The sequence below is a fragment of the Oratosquilla oratoria genome, chromosome 25, assembly GCF_046742065.1.
Source record: "Oratosquilla oratoria isolate Oo_2021 chromosome 25, ASM4674206v1, whole genome shotgun sequence".
Classification (NCBI taxonomy): Eukaryota; Metazoa; Arthropoda; class Malacostraca; order Stomatopoda; family Squillidae; genus Oratosquilla; species Oratosquilla oratoria.
The window spans coordinates 668394-688982 of record NC_134801.1 but is presented as its reverse complement, the minus strand read 5'-3'; the positions used below and the strand labels follow the sequence as shown (position 1 = coordinate 688982).

The following is a 20589-nucleotide window of genomic DNA, read 5'->3' as shown; positions in this document are numbered from 1 at the left end:
CACGTTTTGGTTCACTTTTAAGTTCTTGGGTAACACTACTAATGACCCCAAGCCCTTGCTGCTGCCAGACAACACCACTCAGTTGCCACGTGGCTGTCATTGTGAGAGAGTGTCTGCGGTACATTTTTTTTGGTAGCTCCAATCCTGTGACCTTACCATTGCCTGTAACCTTACCATGGCCGATGCAGCTTATAGAAGCAAGCAGTTAATAGCCCAGATCATTGCTCTACGTGAATCAGGCAAGAAAACGAAGGAAATAAGTGAACAGTCAAGCTGTGCAAAGTCTACAGTGAGGAAGTGGTGTGCACGTGCAAGAGATTTGCCAGATGACATTTTGCCTGCTCACAAACCATGCTCAGGACGCCCTAGAAAGACTTCTACAAGGGCAGATACCATCATAAAACGAACTCTAGAGGCATCTCATCGTAAGACAGCAAGGGTAGTGAAGGAACAGAACCCTGGGGTGTTTGGTGAGGTGTATGTGAGGACAGTGTCACGAAGGGTGCATGAGCTTGGGTACGTGAGTCACCAGCCTGTTGCTAAGCCACTTGTCACCAAGAAGCAGAAAGCCAGAAGGATTGAATTTGCCAAGAAATACTCTCACTGGACTGAGGACGACTGGCTTGACGTTTTGTGGTCTGACGAGGCCACCTTCAGTGTCACCTGTAACCGTGGTGCAAAGGTGTACCGGTGATATGGAAGTGACCCGCTTGACCCTCGGTACGTCAAGGGTACTGTCAAATTCCCTGATACTTTAATGGTGTGGGGCTGTTTCAGCGGCAAGGGCTTGGGGTCATTAGTAGTGTTACCCAAGAACTTAAAAGTGAACCAAAACGTGTACTTGGAGCTTCTGTGTGAAAATTTACCTGAATCATTTGAAAAAACAGGTGCCACAGTTTTTCAGCAGGACGGTGCCCCCTGCCACACTGCTAAATCCATCACTACTTGGCTCAATGACTGTGAAGTGAACTTTATAAAGGACTGGCCAGGTAATAGCCCTGATTTGAACCCAATTGAAAATTTGTGGCACATTATAAAGAAGAGGTTACAAGGCAAAGACGTCAGCTCTATACCCAAGCTCGAGGCAGCCATTCAGGAAATCTGGGATAATTTTGAGCCTACAACCCTCCACAACCTAGCTGCTTCACTTCCACGTCGTCTTGAGGCTGTGTTAAAGTGCAAAGGACTCCCAACCAAGTATTAGGTGAGTAAAAATCCAATAAATATAATGATTAATTACATTTTTGTGCATTTTTGTTTAGATTCGCTGAGGCGCCGCGAACTTTTGTCGAGCACTGTATGACAAAGACCTATATGATCTTGAAGAGGAAGAGATTCTGGACATGTGCCCTGATGACATCTTCCATATCCAGAAACTACGGGGCACCAAAATGATTGTACTAACCTTTACTAGCCCTGACCTGCCTATGTATATCATAATTGAAAATGAAACGATTGCTGTGTGCCCTTTTAAGCGAAAGCCATTACAGTATTTCAAATGCTTAAAATTGGCCATACGTCGACTGCTTGCAGTGGAGAGCAAATGTGTGCTATATGCTCCTACCCCATTCATGGTGAATGCACAACACCACCCAAGTGTGTGAATTGCAGCCAGGGTCACCAGGCCCATGACAGGACTTGTCAGTCCTATAAGGATGAAGAAGCAGCACTTCAAAAATCCAAAGCAGAGCATATCAGTATCCAGTACGCAAAGAAGCTTCTAGGCCAAACTAGAACATATGCCCAGGTCACAAAGAGACGAGCTATTGTCTCTAAGGTGCCTCAGCCTTCCGCTTCACATGATAGAACCCCTGAGGTAACAGATACCCGCCTGAAGCAGGCTTCGACCATTGCTGAGGTAGCACCTCCCAGCTCCCCCACCCCTCCTTCTCAGGAGCTAACTCAGGCATCATCTGTGCCCGTTATTGAGGGCTCAAAGGACACTCCCTCACCAGCGAATGTGCATTCGCAAGATGATGCACGGCCAGCAAAGGGTGTTATGGTGGAGAGATCCCCAACACGTGGTAAGAAAAGGGGAGGAACATCCCCTACCCCTCCCTCTCCTACCCTGAGCATCCCTACCTCAAACAAATATAAGGTGCTTTCATCGGAGGCTACTGGTCCTCAAAAAACTAATACATCGACCGCAAACGCATCAAAGAAGATCAAGATTGAGGGCCACAATCCTGGCCGTATTAATTCCTCTCAGGGTAATTCAAAGATGAGAGATCTAGAGGTGGAAAGCCTCCAGCCGGAATTGCTAGCAGGCCTACCATCTCTAGACAAAACACTGATCAGGCAGAAAAGAAAAAGTCTCTTAAAGTCGGAAGTGGAAAGCTCCCCAAATAAAAATGTCCATCATACAATGGAACTGCTGAGTTCTCAACAGTAGCTCTGAAACACATCCGAACACTGTTTAGAGACTACAACACCATGATTTTGTGCCTTCAAGAAACAAAACTAGGAGATACAAGTTATAATCCTGGACTCAATTATAATTTTCATAGATCACCCCCTATTATTGAGGAGAGGGCACAGAGTGGCACTGCTTTCATAATTCACAAGTCTATTAGATTTTCTACAATCCAGCTCAATACAGACCTTCAAGCCTGTGCTGTACAGGTTCAGCTCGAGAGAAAGATCACTTTGTGCTCCCTTATTTAGACCCTAAACTTGAAGACCACCTTTTCGACGGCCTTGGGCGAAATAGACAGCTGGATGTCTCGGATATCCAAGACTTAGTGAACCAGCTCCCTCCACCATTTATTTTAATGGGTGACTTCAATGCCAAGCACACCTTATGGGGTGATGTACACTGATAGATGGGGTTACATCATTGAGCAGCTACTTGATGCCAATAATGATTTAGTGCTGCTGAACGATGGCTCTCCCACTCGATATGATATTTTTCATAACACCACCTCAGCCATCGACTTAACTATATGCACAGCATCCCTCCTGTTGGAGTACAATTGGGTTGTTGATAGAGATCTGCATGGCAGTGACCACTGGCCAATACTACAATATATTAAGAGTATCCCATCACCCTGCCTGCCAAAATGGAAGACCAAGGAAGCTGATTGGAAAGAGTTATCTAAATCATCAGCCATTAATGAATCGCACACCAATTTTCTATCCCCTGTTGCTGCTTATGCCCACCTACCCAGGCACCCTGTAGTCCCTTGGTGGAATAAACAGTGTGAGGTTGCTAGGAAAATTACCAGGACATGCCTTTGTAGATTGCTCAGGTCACCGTGTGAGGCTAACTGACTTGCTTATTTTAGAGCCCGTGCAAGACAGAAGAAAATATTTAAAGAAGTCAAGCGTGAATCCTGGAAGAAATATGTTTCAGAATTAACCATCGTTACCCCTACGAGTCAGATTTGGAATAAAATCCGTAAATTACAAGGTAAATTTGTACCGACTGCCTTGCCCGTTTTAGAATTTAACAGTACTCAAGTTTGTGACCCGAAGAGGGTTGCTGACATCTTGGGTGCCCACTTCGCTAGTGTTTCAAGTGCAGCTAATTATGCTCCTGAATTTCAAATGCATCGTGACTCGGCAACAGTTCTCCCTCCGCCTTCAAACAATACAGAGTCATTTAATCTACCTTTCACCTTCGATGAAATGAAACATGCTTTATCAAGCTCAGCCCTCACTTCCCCTGGCAATGATGACATTAGATATGAGATGATTGTCAACCTTCCCCAGTGTTCACAGATGTTCCTGCTTACGGTATATAACGATCTATGGACCACACACTCTTCACCTGATACCTGAGATCTGTCGGTACTAATCCCCTGTCATAAGCCAGGGAAAAACCCAGAACTTCCAGGAAGCTATAGACCTATTGCCCTCACTAGCTGTCTTTGTAAACTCTTTGATAGAATGGTTAATAACAGACTTGTCTGGTGTCTAGAATCCAGAGAGTTACTGTCAAACAGGCAGTTTGGATTCCGGAAGAATCGCAGGACACTTGACCCTTTGCTAATACTCTCAAGAGAAATCCAAAATCCCTTTGCTAGAAGACATCAAACCATTGGTGTGTTCTTTGATTTAGAGAAGGCCTATGACACAACCTGGCGGGGTGGCATTTTGGAACAGCTAGTTATCATGGGGCATTGGAGACCACATGTTTGCATTTGTACAGAACTTCTTATCAAACCAACGACTAAAAGTCCGAGTTAGATCTGTATTTTCATCATCTTATCTGCAGGAGGAGGGGGTCCCCCAGGGTAGCGTGTTAAGTGTTGCACTATTTGCAGTGGCCATTAATAGCCTCATGGACCAAATACCACTGACAGTTCAGGGTACCCTATTTGTTGATGACCATGCTATTTACTGTAGTGCCCCAACGGCCCTTGAAGCTGGTAGAAAAATACAAGCTATGATAAATGCAGTCACTAAATGGGCTGACAGGAGAGGTTTCAAGTTCTCACCTCAAAAAACTAAGGCCATCAGATTTACAAGGTGTAAGAAGCGAGAAGAGATACCAACTCTGTTTTTGAAGGGAGTTATCCTCCCATATGAGAGTGAGGTAAAGTTCCTTGGTGTGATTTTTGACAAGGGCCTCACATTTGTTTCCCATGTTAACGACATATGCGTTAGAGTACGACAGTCCACCAACATTCTGAAAGTTGTCTCACATTATGATTGGGGAGCTGATCATACTATTTTATTGAGGCTCTATAAAACTCTCTGCCTCAGCAAAATAGATTATGCTTGCCAGATATATGGCTCTGCTGCTAGAACCATACATACATACATATACCAAGGCTTTTTCCCCCTTACAAGGGAGGTAGCCAAAAAGGGAAAGGCATAAAAACACTCCCACCCATTTCATCCCTACATACACTCCACACCCCTCCCACCCTCCCTCTCACCTGAGCACCTCCTGGATGACGGGTCATCCCTGCACCCTGCCCACCGCCCTGGGTCAGAAGCAGTGTCGCAAGACACAGCACATCCACAGCAAGGCCGCTTCATTTAATCGGCGACCCCCCCTCTCCGTCCCCCCTTGCATATAAGGAGAGGACGGGGAGAAATCCCTTCGGGCTGCGTCAAAATTTACTCACACATACTACCCCACCCCCCTGCCCATTCCTCCTCATGCAATCACAACATCATCCATATACAACCATTCTCCACTCACCTCTGTCTTCCGTCCTCTCCCTTCCTTCCTCAACAGACATTCCCCTCTTCCCCAAAGCCCCCTTCACCCCATCCATCCACCTCATCCTAGGACGTCCCCTCATGTTCACTTCCTCCACATCTGCCTTCCATACCTCTTTTACTAGTCTTTCTTCACTCATTCTTTCCATGTGTCCAAACCATCCTAATACTCTTTCATCAACCCTAGCTCCCAACTCCTTTTTCACCCCTGTTCTCCTCCTCACCTCCTCATTTCTCACTCTATCCAGCCTAGTAACCCCCACCATACTTCTCAGACACCTCATCTCAAACACATTCAAACTCCTTCTCTCTTCTTCTCTTATGTTCCACGTTTCTGCCCCATACAGTGCTGTTGGCACAATCACTCCTTCATACAGAACCACCCTTGAAAAATTAGATGTTGTGCACAATTTGACAGGCCTATATGTGGACTCAGGTGTACTACCTCTTTCCTTATGCAGAGAGGAGCTGGGACTATGATTTTTGGCCAAATGTTTGACATCAAAGGATAACTCCAACTTTAAATTTGTTATGAACCCTTATGACGTCTCTCCAAATAGGCCCCGTACCCCTAAGCCACTGGAGGTTTGATTGGAGAAGGAATCTAGAGAGATCGGTCTTTATGACTCTACTATAGACAAATTAGGCCCAACAAAGTATCCTCCTTGGTGTAAACCCCCTGTTGAGATTTGCATTTGTACCGGTGGTAAACAACACCACGACCCTCAGGCTGTCAAGGCGCAATTCTTAGAACACTCCTCTAAACACAACACTTCTATCCCTGTCCATACAGATGGCTCTAAGTCTAAGCAAGGTGTAGGCTTTGCTGCATTTTTAACGGAAAAATTATTAAACGTAAATTACCCTCTCTTTGCTCAAATTTCACTGCAGAAGCTTATGCAATACTCCTGGCAGTGAAAGAGATCTACTACAGTTGCTCAAAAGAGCAAAGTTTCATTATTTATACAGATTCCAACAGTGTTTTAGCTTCTCTTCGGCAACTTTTGCCCACTCACCCACTGGTGCAAGAAGTGCAAGATTGGCTGGTCCTCCTGCACTCACGAAAACGTACCAAGGTGAACTTTTGTTGGGTACCTGGTCACACCGGCGTCATGGGGAATGAAACAGCAGATAAAGCTTCAAAGTCGGCAGTAGCTGATCTACAGCCCCCTACTGCTGTCCATATACCCCATGGCAACCTTAAGGAGATTTTACACACTCATATACAAAATAAGTGGCAGCATAGATGAAGCACCTTAACCCCTTCCATACAGTTCCGCACACGTAGGCGTCATGAGGAGCAAGTGGATTCGCGACGCTGCCATATCGGCGTCTTGATTATATTTATTGTAGTCGCCCCTGTGTTTTTACATTCTCCCAAATGCGCCCTGAATCCTATTCTCTGTGGTTTTCAAAATTCGCGGGTGAAAGAGAGAACGATCGATATAAGCGGTGACTATATTTTATGATGCGAATATTATTACGTTACGTCATACGGCTGGCATTGGCTGCTGCCCACGAGATTTAAGTCCCGTACTGAAGTGGTTAACTGATAACTTGAAGCTAAAAAAGATCCATCCCTTTATAAAGAAATGGGAATCATCCAGTTGCCCAAATAGAAGGAACAGCATCATCTTGACCAGATTGCGAATCGGACATACACATCTGACGCACAGTTTTTTAATGACAGGTGACGACGAGTGGCAGGTACCATTCTGTTGTACATGTCAGGCTCACATTACTGTACAGTGAGACCTCTCATTAACAGACGTTAATTAGCTGTGTTTTTGGTGCTGTTGTTTACTGCATGCAATCACTATGCCACCCAAAAACCACTCCAAAACACCGAAAACACAGCGAAAACACTGCAAATGCAGCTAATTAATGTCCGTTAATGAGAGGTCTCACTGTACAGCATTTTTTAATGGAGTGCATATGTTTTGAACATGAGCGACAAGCATGTTCAATCATAGGCAATTCCATGACGGACTTGCTTGATGATAACTGTGAAGTAGCACGTGTGGTCAGATTTTTAAAGCTTATTAAGTTTTATCTCCTATTATAATTCACTGTATTTTTCAATTTTATTATTATTGTTTTTTATTTTTTATTTTTCTATGAAATCTCTGAACTTTTAGCTTTTATCTGCCTTTTAGCTTTCATAGCGCTGAATAGCCGTTGATGCTCCAGTGCTTGGCTTTTGAGCCTAAAACTCATAAACCAACCAACCAACCCTGATAAACAGATAACCAAAATTTTCAGAGAAATTTACACTTGCTAAGATCACTAAAGGTAGTTTATACTTGGATGAAGAAATGGTAAAAGAAATACTAATCACACTGATAAGACCAAAATTGGAGTACGCAGCAGCACTATGGTTACCCTGTACCAAAAAGAATATAAGGAAAATTGAGAGAATCCAGAGAGCAACGACAAAGATGGCCCTAACACTTTCAAAACTGTCATATGAAGACAGATTGTCAAAACTGCCTCTGGAACAAAGAGGAAGAAGTGACTTGTTGACTATAGAATCATGAGAGGTATGGAAGTCCTTGATAGAGAAGCCTCACTAAATTGAGTTAAGAGAAATACAAGGGGACCTGGAAGGAAGCTCAAAAAGGACAGTTATAGAAGAGACTTAAAAAAAAAAACAGCTTTCCCTATAGAGTGGTGGATGTATTTACCTTGTTGTATTATACAAGAAGGGAGCTATGCTTGTGGTGACACATTTTAGTATCTTTCAGCATTAATTTTTTTCTTAAAATCTTGAATAGTGTTTGTATACACTTTCTTTATATAATTTATTCCAGGTATCCAGTACTATTATATATACAGACGCTCCTCAACTTACGTTTTAGTTAGGTTCCGAACGGCCGAACGTAACGTGAAAATGAACGTAAGCTGTTACTGTACTATACATCCATAAATTCTATTACCATATCTTATAAAACACCCCTAAATCATTAATTATAAACATAACATTGTAAAATAATAACAATAATTTCAAATAAATTAGATTCAAGCAACATAAATTGAGATGGTGGAGGAGAAGGAGGAGTGGGAGGAGGAGGCAAAGCACGTTCAGTCTGTCGCCTGTGCCATGTAAACAATGGACACAGCGTCATGCGTAAGTATCGTTTGAACTATGGAGAGCTAAACTAAAAAATTCACTCTTTTTTTTTTTTTTTTTTTTTTTTTTTTTTTTTTTTTTTTTTTTTTTTTGTAGTCCAAATGTAAAATCGAAAAAACGTAAAACGAATGAACGTAAGTAGAGGAGCGTCTGTATGTATATTTATATTTATTTATTTTTTATTTATTTTATTTTATTTATTTTATTTTTTTCAGATCTAGTTATCCTTTTTGAGTTTCTTTTTTGTGTCCCCTTGTTTTCCCATTGTCCCATTTTAATAAATAATTCCTATCTAGGATTTCCATTCCTTTCACGATTCTATAGTCAGCAGATCTCCTCTTTCTCTTCTTTGTTCCAGAGTTGGTAGTTCCAATTTGCAAAATCTTTGTTCATATGTTAATTTGGAGAAAGTTGGTGCTAACTTTGCTGTTGGTCTTTGTATTCTTTTTAATTTCTTTATATTCTTTTTAGTACTGGGTGCCCATAGTGTTGCTGCATACTCCAGTTTTAGTCTTATTAGTGTAACTAATTATTATTATTTTTTTTTAATAATTTCCTCATCCAAGTAGTCAAATGCCACTTCCATTGACCTTAACCCCTTACGGTGACCCCTACATAGGCGTCATGAGGAGGCAAGTGGGTACGCGCGGATGCCGACGTTGGCGTCTTGATTATATTTATTGTAGTCATACCTGCATGACCCCCCATACTCTGTGAACTAGCTTCATCATATTTTCTATGGTTATCAAAATTCACGGGTGAAAGAAAACGAGCGATAGAGCAGTGGCTTTATTTTTTATAATGCTAGTATTATGACGCAACATCGCACGTCTGGCAGCATTAGCTGCCAGACGTTCGATGTGGCCCGTATTGAAGGGGTTAATAGGCTGAGGGTTTCTCTATTTTATTGATATGTTTGTCTGGTGTCATGTCTTTGCTGATTATTACTCCAAAGTCTGTTTCAGATTTTTTTTTTTCTTCTCTCCTCTCTCTCAATATTCTATTTTTACTTTTCCAAACTCCATTATACTACACTTCTTGATATTGAAGTTCACTTCCCACTTTTGAGTCCATTTCCAGATTTTGTCCAGGTCTAACTGTAATGATTCACAATCCTCTTCTGTTCCTACTTTAGTATTTTTGTGTCATCTGAGAAGAAATTCACATAACACTCTACTCCTTCATCCAAGTTATTTATATATATGGCAAACATGATTGAAGCCAATACTGAACCTTGTGGGACACCACTTATCATTTCTTCCCAATTTGAGTATTTGTCTCTAATTACTACCCTCATTTTTCTCCCAGTCAGGAAGTCTTCAATCCATTCCAATAATTTTCCATTGATGCCACCTATTGATTCTACTTTTCTTATTAGTTTTTTGTGTGGTACTTTATCAAATGCTTTTTGTAGGTCTAGAAAAGCACAGTCTGCCCATCCATCCCTTTCTTGTATTATTTCTATTAGTCTCGAATAGAAGCAGATCAGGTTTGTTCTACATGATCTTCCTTGTCAAAATCCGAATTGATTTGGATTCGGTATATTTTTTTCTTCCAGATGTTTAACCCACCTACTTTTGATAACTTTTTCACATATTTTTGCTACTCTTCTTGTTAGGGAGACCAGTTGGTTGGATTTTCCTTGTTTTCTCCTTTGCATATTGGTACAATATTTGCATTTATCCAGTCTTGTGGTACCTTTCCTTCTTCGAGTATTTAATTATATTGTATATTTTGTCCGTCAACTCTATGCATTCTTTCAATATTCAATTTGCAATTCCATCTGGAATGTGTGATTTTCTGACATCAAGGTTTTTAATTTGGTCTCTAATTTCCTTCTGTGTTACAGTTATTTCCTTCATCGTGAGAGATCTCGCTATTCCCTTACAGTTCTGTGAACTTTCAGTTGTGAATACCGATTTAAAATGTTCGTAATTTCAGCCATTTCTACTTCTATGTTCATAATTTCCTTGGCGCAGCTTTTCTATTTCTTGTTTATTTTTAATTTACCATTTACATACCTGTAAAATAGTTTAGGTTGTTCCTTGCATTTTTCCATTATATCTTTTTAATAGTTTCTCTTTTCATCTCTGTGTATTTTTACATAATCATTTCTTAGTTTGATATATGTTTGCCATTTACTTTTTTTTTTTTCAAGCTTTGTCTCTTATTCTTAGCCTCCACATTTTTTGTTGTAGCAGCTTTTTATGTATACCCGTTTTTGCTTTTGTTGTGGTACATATTTGTTCACTCATTATAAATTTCTTTTAGTATATTCCATTTCTCTTCCAGCTTTATTTCTTCTTTTAGGAATTTATCCCAGTTTGTGTTTCAAAAGTGAAGGAGGATAGGGAGGGAAAGATAGCTGCAGTGGGAGATGCTAAGAAAATGACTGTGATGAGTGAGGAAAATATAGGAGAAATAAGGAAGGATGAAGTGAAGGCACTTGTTAAGATGATGAAAGCAGGTAAGGCACCTGGTCTGGATGGATGCCATGCAGAATATCTAAAAAAAAAAGGAGGTACAGTGATGGTGGACTGGCTGGTGAGGTTATTTATTGTTTGCTGGAGAGAGGGTAGAGTGCTGGAGGAATGCCTGTATAGTTCCACTTTACAAGGGAAAAGGGGACAAGTGTGAATGTAGTAGTTTCAGAGGGATTAGCTTGTTAAGTGTAGTTGGGAAGGCTTATGGGAGGATCTTGATTGAGAGGATTAGGAGAGGGAGTAATTGGTGAGAAACAGTGTGGATTTAGGACGGGTAGAGGTGTAGATCCGATTTTTGTGGTAAAACAGATATGTGAGAAAGCTATAGGAAAGGGGAATGATGTTTTTTGGGTTTTAATGGATCTGGAAAAGGCTTATGACAGGGTAGACAGGAAGGCACTGTGGGAGGTTTTGTGGATATACGGGATAGGAGGAAAGCTTCTGGGAGCTGTCAAGAGTTTTTACGAGAGTAGTAGAGCATGTGTCCGGATTAGAAATGGAGAGAGTGAGTGGTTCGAGGTAAAGGTGGGACTTCGTCAAGGATGCGTTATGTCTCCCTGGCTGTTCAACTTATACATGGATGGGGTGGTGCAAGAGATAAATGCAAGGATAGTGGGTCAAGGATTGGAGATGGTTAAAGAAAATGGAGGAAAGTGTGAGGTGAGCCAGCTGTTGTTTGCGGACGACACTGCACTTGTGGCAGGATCAGAGGAGGGATTGAGGAAGTTGGTGACAGAGTTTGGGAGAGTGTGTGAAAGAAAGCTGAAGATAAATGTGGGTAAAAGTGAGGTATTGAGATGTACAAGGGGTGAAAGTGGCAGTAGTCTGGAAGTGAGCATTAAGAGAGAGTAACTGGAGGAAGTGGATAGTTTTAGATACTTGGGTGCAAATGTGGTAGGAAAAGGTGGAGTGAAGGTGGAGGTAGAATGTAGATTGAGAGAAGTGAGTAAATGCCTTGGTGGATTAAAAAGTGTAATGAGGAATAGACATTTGGGAATGGATGCTAAGAGGAGGTTATATGAAGGAGTGATTGTGCCAACAGCACTGAATGGGGTAGAAACATGGAACATAAGAGAGGAAGAGAGGAGTTTGAATGTGTTTGAGATGAGGTGTCTGAGAAGTATAAAGGGGGTTACTAAGGCTTGATAGAGTGAGAAATGAGGAGGTGAGGAGGACAACAGGGTTGGAAAGGTAGCTGGGAGATGTGGTATAGTGTACTGGGCATAGGACTAAGGTGAACTAGTGCAAGGGTGGTGTACTGCGTGCCCGACCCGCAGACGCCTCCCACTACAAGGACCCCTTTCATACTTAGAACAAACCTTCCTTTATGTATGTGTTCCTACAGCACCTTGCGCCTTCGCCCACGCCCCAGTTGCTCTTTAGATTCCTTGGGTACTTGACGTGCCCCCTCTGTACGCATAACCTACCAATTAATAAACCCACAAACCACACAACCTGTTTCACTGCCGCCCTTGCAACATGCTTGCGAAGATGGCGCAGTGAGCAGGATATTGCAATTGCAAGCATCCTTGCACCGTGCAGCGGTGGAACACGAGTGCGGTTCGGTAATCGGTGGCGTACAAGTGAACGAGTGCCAATACGTGACAATACACGATCCGGTGGTACTTACGTGAACGTGGTGTTGCAGGGATCCTGTATTAGTGTGCATGTCGAACCGTGCAGTATCGTGCAGTTCAGTTCAGCAGTGGAGCCCCATCGTGCGACGCACTTCGGCGGACCCGTGGAGGACCGAACAAAGGGGTCCTTCATTCCAACCCCTTAGATACAGCGCTTTAGTAGAGCGCCCCCTCCCCCGACGCGACCGTGACCCACTTAGTGAACGCGCTTACGTCACGCCACGCCCCAGCTGACTCGCGTAGACCGTACCCCCAAACCCGGCCAATGGCACAGAGGAGCGATTCACCCTCGTCACAAGACAGTGACGTCGAATTACACGCCCCGCCCGTGCTCACACCTAATGTGACGCTTCCGCGGGATGGCGGTGGTCCGAGAGGAACGGAGGGTAGACCGCGCGAAAATGGACGCAATGGCGGAGACCCTTCAACAACTCCTAACCCTCGTCGCCTGCACGCCGCCCCCTCCGTCGAGCCCTCCGCCGACTTCGCCCGTCCCAGCCCCTCCTGGCGCCGGAACGCCGCCCGCCCTCATGCCGCCGGGCAACCTGACGGTTCCACGCCCGCCACCGTTGCAGGCCGACGCCCAATTCCAGTCGTTCCTGTCGTGGCGCCGTGGCTGGGCCGACTACGCCGCCATGGCTGGCGTCAATAGGATACCGCACGACATACAGCTATAACAACTCAGATCGTGCTTATCTCTCGGCGTACAGGCGCTTCTGCGGAACTCGCTGGACATCCCCCACGATACCCCTCTCTCGGCCGACGAAGTGCTCGACCGGCTGCAATCCCACCTAGACTCGCGAGTCGAGGCCCTCCGCCGCCGTGACCTGTTCCGATGCAGACAAGAGCATGGCGAGTCCTTCGATGACTTCTACGGCCGTGTCAAAGACAAGGCCCGAGAGGTAGACCTGTGTGCCGTAGGCGCCGCCGCTTGCGCGGGGGCCCAGATGAAAATGGGCGTCCGGGACACCGCCCTCGCACTCGCCAGTGCCCTACCAGGAACGCCCGATGCCGCGTCTGCGGCACGAAGGGTCATTGGGAGAAATATTGCAAGTCGTCCAAGGATCGGGACGAGAATCACCACGGGTCGCTAAGCCCCGGCGCCCCTAGGAAAGCTAGCGCATGCTGAAAGGTGTCCGACGGCTCCGGGCGCTCCCCGACACCTGTCAACATTCGCATCCGCTTCGGGAAGGTGTCCTCGAGCTTGCTTATGCTGCCGGACACGGGCGCAGACGTCACAGTGATAGGTGCACGGTACCTAGGCACAATGGGGATATCTAAAGCTAGCTTGCAACCGCCAACCTCAGCGCCGATGTACATGGCCGACGGATCCAAGATGCCCCCCGCCGTGGGACGCTTCCAGGCCACTTTGACGCTCGGCGACAGAAGCTGCACCGCCGACATACGGGTTCACAAAGGGGTCAAAACCCTGCTCCTCTCCCTCGACCACTGTCGGGAGTTGGCTATAATCCCGCCCGACTTCCCGAAGCCTATCCTCGAAGTGACATACGCAAACAGGTGCGCCGCGCTAACACTTTCCCCTGACAGCTCGCCAGCCGCCGCCCGCGACTACTTCCTACGGGAATTCAGCGATGTGCTGGTCTCCAAGGATGACCTCCGCTCCAAACCCTTAAGGAAGATGGTGGGTTCCCCTATGCGAATCCACCTGAAAGCCGACGCGGTGCCCTTCGCCATCCACACGCCCAGGCCGATACCGTTCGCGTTCTGGGATCAAGTGAAGGAAGAACTTCACTCAATGGTGCAACAAGGTATCATCACACCTGTTGGCGACGAACTTTCGGAATGATGCCACCCAATGGTCCTCGTGGCCAAGAATAAGGGCGTACGCATCACGGTCGACCTGACGAAACTCAACTCTCAGGTAACGCGCCTCACTCACCCCTCGCCCACGCCGTTTGCCGCGGTCTGCAGCGTCACCCCCTCCGCGAGGTTTTTCACGACGGCGGACGCCCTCCACGGTAACTGGCAGATAGACCTCGCAGAAGAGGACCAGCACCTGACTACGTTCATCACCCCGTATGGGCGGTAGAAGCACTGCTGGGGACCGATGGGCTTCGCAGCCACCGGCGACGCCTACTGTCTCCGGGGAGACGCGGCTCTGCAAGGCGTGGCCAACTGTGTTAAGGTGGTGGATGATGTACTTCTGTTCGACGACGACCTCCCCTCCCACTTCCAGAGGATCCACCACATGCTTACCAGGTGCCGCGACCACGGCATCACCCTTGGCAAGGAGAAATTCACAGTCGCCGCCCCCAGTGTCAGCTTCTGTGGGTACCGCCTCTCCGCCGACGAGGACAAGGTCAGGGCCATACGGGACTTTCCCACGCCCGCCAACCTGACCGACCTACGGTCATTCATGGGCTTGGTGAACCAGCTGGCGGACTTCACTCCGGCCATAACGGCAGTGGCTCAACCCCTACGGCCTCTGTTGAGTCCTAAGCGCTCATTCACCTGGACCCCGGATCACGACAAGGCTTTCGCCGACGTTGAGCGAGCTCTGTCGTCACCGCCCGTGCTGGCGCCCTTCGACCCCGCCTTGCCGGTGATACTGCAGACAGATGCCTCGCGCCTTTACGGCATCGGGTACGCTCTCCTCCAGGATCACGGCCAGGGACACCTGCGTCTCGTCCTGTGTGGCTCGCGGTTCCTGACGGACGCTGAAACCCGCTTCGCCACGATTGAACTGGAGGTGCTTGCTGTCACGTGGGCCGCGTCCAAATGCAAACTGTACCTGTTTGGAGTGCCCCACTTCACGTTGCTGACGGACCATCGTCCGCTCATCCCCATCCTCAACTTATACACCCTCGACGCCGTCGAGAACCCCCGCCTACAGCGGCTCAAGGAGAGGCTCTCACCCTTCGTCTTCACGGCGAAATGGTGCGCAGGGAAGCAGCTCTGCATACCCAACGCCCTCTCACGAGCCCCGGTCTCCCTCCCCACGCCGGAGGACGAGACAGACTGCGACAAGGACGCCGCGCATGTCAGGAGCGTTGTCGCCAGCAGCGCCGGCGCCCGCGAGAACGGCCCGTCGCCCAACGCCGACAGGGCACTCCAGGAACTCCGGGCCGCGGCACAAGCGGACCCCGCCTACGGTCACCTGCTTACCTGCGTGTCCTCCGGGTTCCCGTCCAATCACCTCGCCCTACGCAGCTCCGTCCTCCCGTATTGGAAGCTCCGCGACGCCCTCTCCGCCAACGAGGATCTGGTGCTCTACGGCCAGCGTATCGTGGTCCCCGCCACTCTACGGAAGCGTACGCTGGCTCGCCTCCACGATAGCCACCGTGGCGCGGAAGCCACCAAGCGCTGGGCTTGACAAACCGTCTTCTGGCCCGGCATTGACTCCGACATCAAGAGCACGGTGGAAGCCTGCGAGCCTTGCCAGGTGCTTCGCACCAGCCAGCAGCAAGAACCCCTGCTGTGCGACGACCGCCCCACACGGCCCTTCGAATCCGTGTCTGCCGACTTCTTTCACGTCGCAGGAAAGTCGTTTCTGGTTATAGCGGACAGGCTCTCGGGTTGGCCAGTCATCGTGCCCTACGGCCAGGACACGACGGCTACCAGAGTCATCCGGAAGTTCTGCTGCTACTTCCGGGAGGTCGGCGTCCCCCTCCGCCTTCGCACCGACGGTGGTCCTCCATTTACCAGCGCTGAGTTCAACCGCTTCACGGAACGCTGGGGCGTCCATCATTTGGTCACCTCCCCGAACTAGCCCCAGTCTAATGGACACGCCGAAGCCGCAGTCGAGGCAGCTAAGCACCTCATCCTTAAGACCGCGCCCAATGGCAACATCGACTGCGAGGAGTTCGACCGCGGTCTCCTCGAACTACGGAACACCCCGTCCCTGGCCGGCCACTCACCTGCCCAGGTCCTCTTCGGGCGCCCCCTCCGGCCATGCGTCCCGGCCCACCCGAAATCCTTCTCGCCCGAATGGCAGGCTCGCTCGGAAGAATGCGATCGCAAGGCCGCAGCTCACGCCGCCTAGACGACCCAGAGATACGACGAGCACGCCCGGCCCCTCCCTGCCTTGGGCGTCAGCCAGTACGTGCGGATTCAGGACCGCACGTCCCTTCGGTAGGACAAGGTCGGCGTGATCATGGGCCGCGGCAGGTCCAGGGAATACGAACTTCGGCTACCGAGTGGGAGAATCTGGTGGCGCAATCGGCGACACCTCCGTCTGGTGGCCCCGCCCCCTGACGCCTCCGCCACCGTCACGCCCCTCCCCTCGCCGCTCGCCTCGGCTCGCGGTCGCTCTTGCCCCCCGCGTCGCCTCTACGAGCGCGGTGGTGGGGGGAGGTGTGGTATAGTGTACTGGGCATAGGACTAAGGTGAACTAGTGCAAAGGTGGTGTACTGCGTGCCCGACCCGCAGACGCCTCCCACTACAAGGACCCCTTTCATACTTAGAACAAGCCTTCCTTTATGTATGTGTGCCTACAGCACCTAGCGCCTTCGCCCATGCCCCAGTTGCTCTTTAGATTCCTTGGGTACTTGATGTGCCCCCACTGTATGCATAACCTACTGATTAATAAACCCACAAACCACACAACCTGTTTCACTGCTGCCCTTGCAACATGCTTGCGAAGAGGAGATAGGGTTGATGAAAGAGTATTAGGATGGTTTGGACACATGGAAAGAATGAGTGAAGAAAGACTAGTAAAAGAGGTATGGAAGGTAGATGTGGAGGGAGGGAACATGAGGGGACGTCCTAGGATGAGATGATGGATAGATGGGGTGAAGGGGGCTTTGGGGAAGAAGGGAATGTCTGTTGAAGAAGGACAGAAGACAGGGGTGAATGGAGAATGGTTGTAAATGGATGATGTGATGCATGAGGTGGAATGGGTGGGGGGATGGGGGGTGAGGTAGTATGTGTGAGCAAAATTTGATGCAGCCCAAAAGGATTTCTCCCTGTCTTCTCCTTTTATGCATGGGGGGACGGAGAGGGGAGGTCGCCGATTTAATGAAACGGCCTTGCTGTGGATGTGCTGTGCCTTGCGACATTGCCTCTGACCCAGGACAGTGGACAAGGTGCAGGGATGACCCATCATCCAGGAGGTGCTAAGATAAGAGGGGGAGTGGAGTGTATTTAGGAATGGAATGGGTGGGAATGAATTTATGCCTTTTTCTTTTTGGCTACCTCCCTTGTAAGGGGGAAAAAGCCTTGGTATATGTATGTATGTATGTATTATACTTCCACCCTTGGTAGCTTTTAATAGTAGATTGCTGGGTTGTAAGTTGAACAAGTTAGATCAAAGCAGTAACACCATGACTGCTGTCGTCAGTAACATTTGTAAGGGGGAAAAAGCCTTGGTATATGTATGTATGTATTATTATTATTATTTTTTTTATTTTTTTTTATTATTTTTTTTTTTTCCAGAGTTGTCATTCGTGGAGATGAAGAGGATATGGCTGTACTTTGCACAAGAAATAAGACTTTTGAGGTTTGTATTGCTGTCTATTAAAGTATTACAATTTTTACTTTAGAAATGTAGAGATGAGGACAAGTTTCAGTCATGACCCTATTGCTATGGCACCCCACCGACGGCTCAGTACCTTGTTGTGGTGGTGGGGCTTGAGTGTCGTAATGATGAACGGGATGATGGCGGTGGGATGGTGTACATCCCGGCAGGTCCAACCATACCGCCAAGGCCAGGTCTGAGCTTGCAGACCAAAACTAAACCACTATTTACCCTCCTGCTCATTTTATTTCTTCTCTCCTTGGGCTATCAGGAACATCGGTGATGAATATTGCAGGAAATACGATCACGTTTTAGATAATGATTGGAATTGATGCCATTACCCTCTGGCAGACCCCATGGGGTGCAGACACTGTCTGTTAAGAGTCCGTGTCCATCGATCCGGTTATAAACCCCTTATACAGGGGGTCACCACAATTTGAATTATCGCAAATTCGACAGTAGCTAATTCATACCCAACCCTCAAGGTTCGACAGCCAGACTCGACAATTCGACATTCAAATCTCGCGCGCCACCCACCCGGTCAAATTTGCCGCCACTCCTGATGCGCCACTATCTCACTCTCGCCCCAGCCATCGTCGAGGCAAGCCACGCTCCACTGTTCCACCTCCACCATGCCGCGCAAATCCACCTCCGGCCCCACCCCTAAGAAACACACTTTCCTGCCTTTCAAAGATATGCTTGAGCTTATAAGAAAGTGTGAGGCAGGTATGGCTCATTCTGCCGTAGCAGTGGAAATGGGTGTCCCGAGATCAACAGTATCAACGATTTGGAAGAACAGGGACAAGTACTGCCAGGCCGCTGCATCAACATCTTCCACGACATCCCTTTTTCTCTGTGGCTCAAGGGACTCCCGTCTCTACACAATGGAGGACATGTTGATCAAGTGGATAGAGGATAGGACACAATGCAAGATGCAGATCAGCATGGGGCTCGTGCAGGAGCGTGCCTTGTCACTGTGGGAGGACTTGCAGGCCACAACATCCACCACCAAAAATGTACTGTACAGCAGCTTAATGTGTTTAATAAACAGAATTAGATATGAATGAAGCCTTTAATATTACAGATTTAGTCTAAGTTTATGTTTTTTAGAGGTCATAGTGATATTTTGGGGGGTCTGGGCTGGAGGTCGGTCCCTATCCCCCCTAATTATACACTCACTATCCGAGTTACGACCTAGATCGGTTCTGACCAACCGGTCGTAAGTCGAAACGGTCGTAACTCGGACCGTATACATTCGAGGTGTATACTCAAGGACATATGATGCAGAGCGTAAATCCAGCTCAAATGTTTCGTTTGTGGCCTCACTGTAGAACATTCTCAGTGTATGCAAAATATCCAATACTCTTTGATTGTTATACTAAATAATAAATTAATAATAATAAATTAATAGGATAGGGTAAAGAAAGAAAATATATTACACAGGATTCTTATTAGAGACCGAAAATACAAATTAACACAAAGATACAAAATATAAAAAATAGAAAATATGCATGTAAAAAACAAAAAAATTAAAATCCACTTTTTGGTTGCACGTCATCTACACTTTCTTCGTGCGTACGGTCGAGGGAAAGATCAGGCAGTAGGTCTGGCGAGGCTGTTACGTGCGGCTGGTACGTGAAGAGACGTTACGTATAACGTCTAAGTGCTTAAGAACCAGCGCACTTCTAGAAGCCACTGTAGGACTGAACTATCTGGTCAGGGCCTAGATAATTCGTAAGACTAGAAGTAAAGGTAACAAAGAAGATTCCAGGAAAGGAATATTAAACTAGTGATAAAACTAGTAAACGAAATTATTAATGGAAAATATTTACAGGCAATCAACACAAAAGAGAATGGGCAGTAGGGTCAATGGGACCGTTACACGATTATGGAAATTATCGTTCAAATAAGAAACACAAGATAAGTATGCAATATGGTACTATCTAAGTACAAAGAGATCAGGAACATGCATCAGAATAAGTAATAAGTACAAATATAAGTAAAGTAATGCAATGTATATCAGACACGTAATGTAGGCAAAAAGGGTGATCACTTCACACCAATCGTCTCATGAATCTAAACCTTCTAGTTTTTATCAAGAGATCAATATGTGGGAATATGACAAGGAGTCTTATATACCATTGGACCGGAAGCCGGATACTTCCGGTTAAGGGTGCGGGTGAGGAGGAGGGTAAGTTAACACGTCAACATGGGTAGTTTTAGGACCCTCGACTCGCTTGAACAATCTATTTATTTAGTAACTGTCAAATCTGTGCGCTCCGAACTATTCAGGATTTCGCTTGTCTGTTTGTTCTACAAGAGTGCGCACCTCTCCCCGCACGTAGACAAGATTACATATAGTGGACGGGCGTTACTGCTTAACATTGTTACAATACATACATTACAATACATACATAGACAAGAAATATGAACATAGTTATGTAATACAAAGGAACACAATTCTATAACATAATTACACATATGTCGTAATATCTAATATTACGTTACACCTCCACCGTTTGGGAAAGCTTTTCACTTTCTGTTGAAAAGCTATGTTCTAGAAAGTACGCAGTAGTTCTTCTGCGCAGGGGACAGCTTCTTGCTGTAGTAGGTGATAGCGTGAAGAACTTCATTGTGTTCTTGCAAGAGGGCGGCACCGATACAGGTGTCGTTGGCGTCGACTTGCAGAAG

General features: G+C 46.7%; 1 protein-coding gene across 4 annotated transcripts in view; it reads left to right on the top strand.

Moving 5' to 3' along the window:
* LOC143038802 (sister chromatid cohesion protein DCC1) overlaps positions 1-20589 on the top strand; it is a 398731-nt gene that overhangs the window by 77665 nt on the left and 300477 nt on the right. For all 4 annotated transcript variants that reach the window (XM_076208343.1, XM_076208344.1, XM_076208340.1 and 1 more), the window contains one exon: positions 17817-17880. In XM_076208343.1, coding sequence (XP_076064458.1) covers positions 17817-17880 — 64 coding nt within the window. The remainder of the gene's footprint in view (positions 1-17816; positions 17881-20589) is intronic.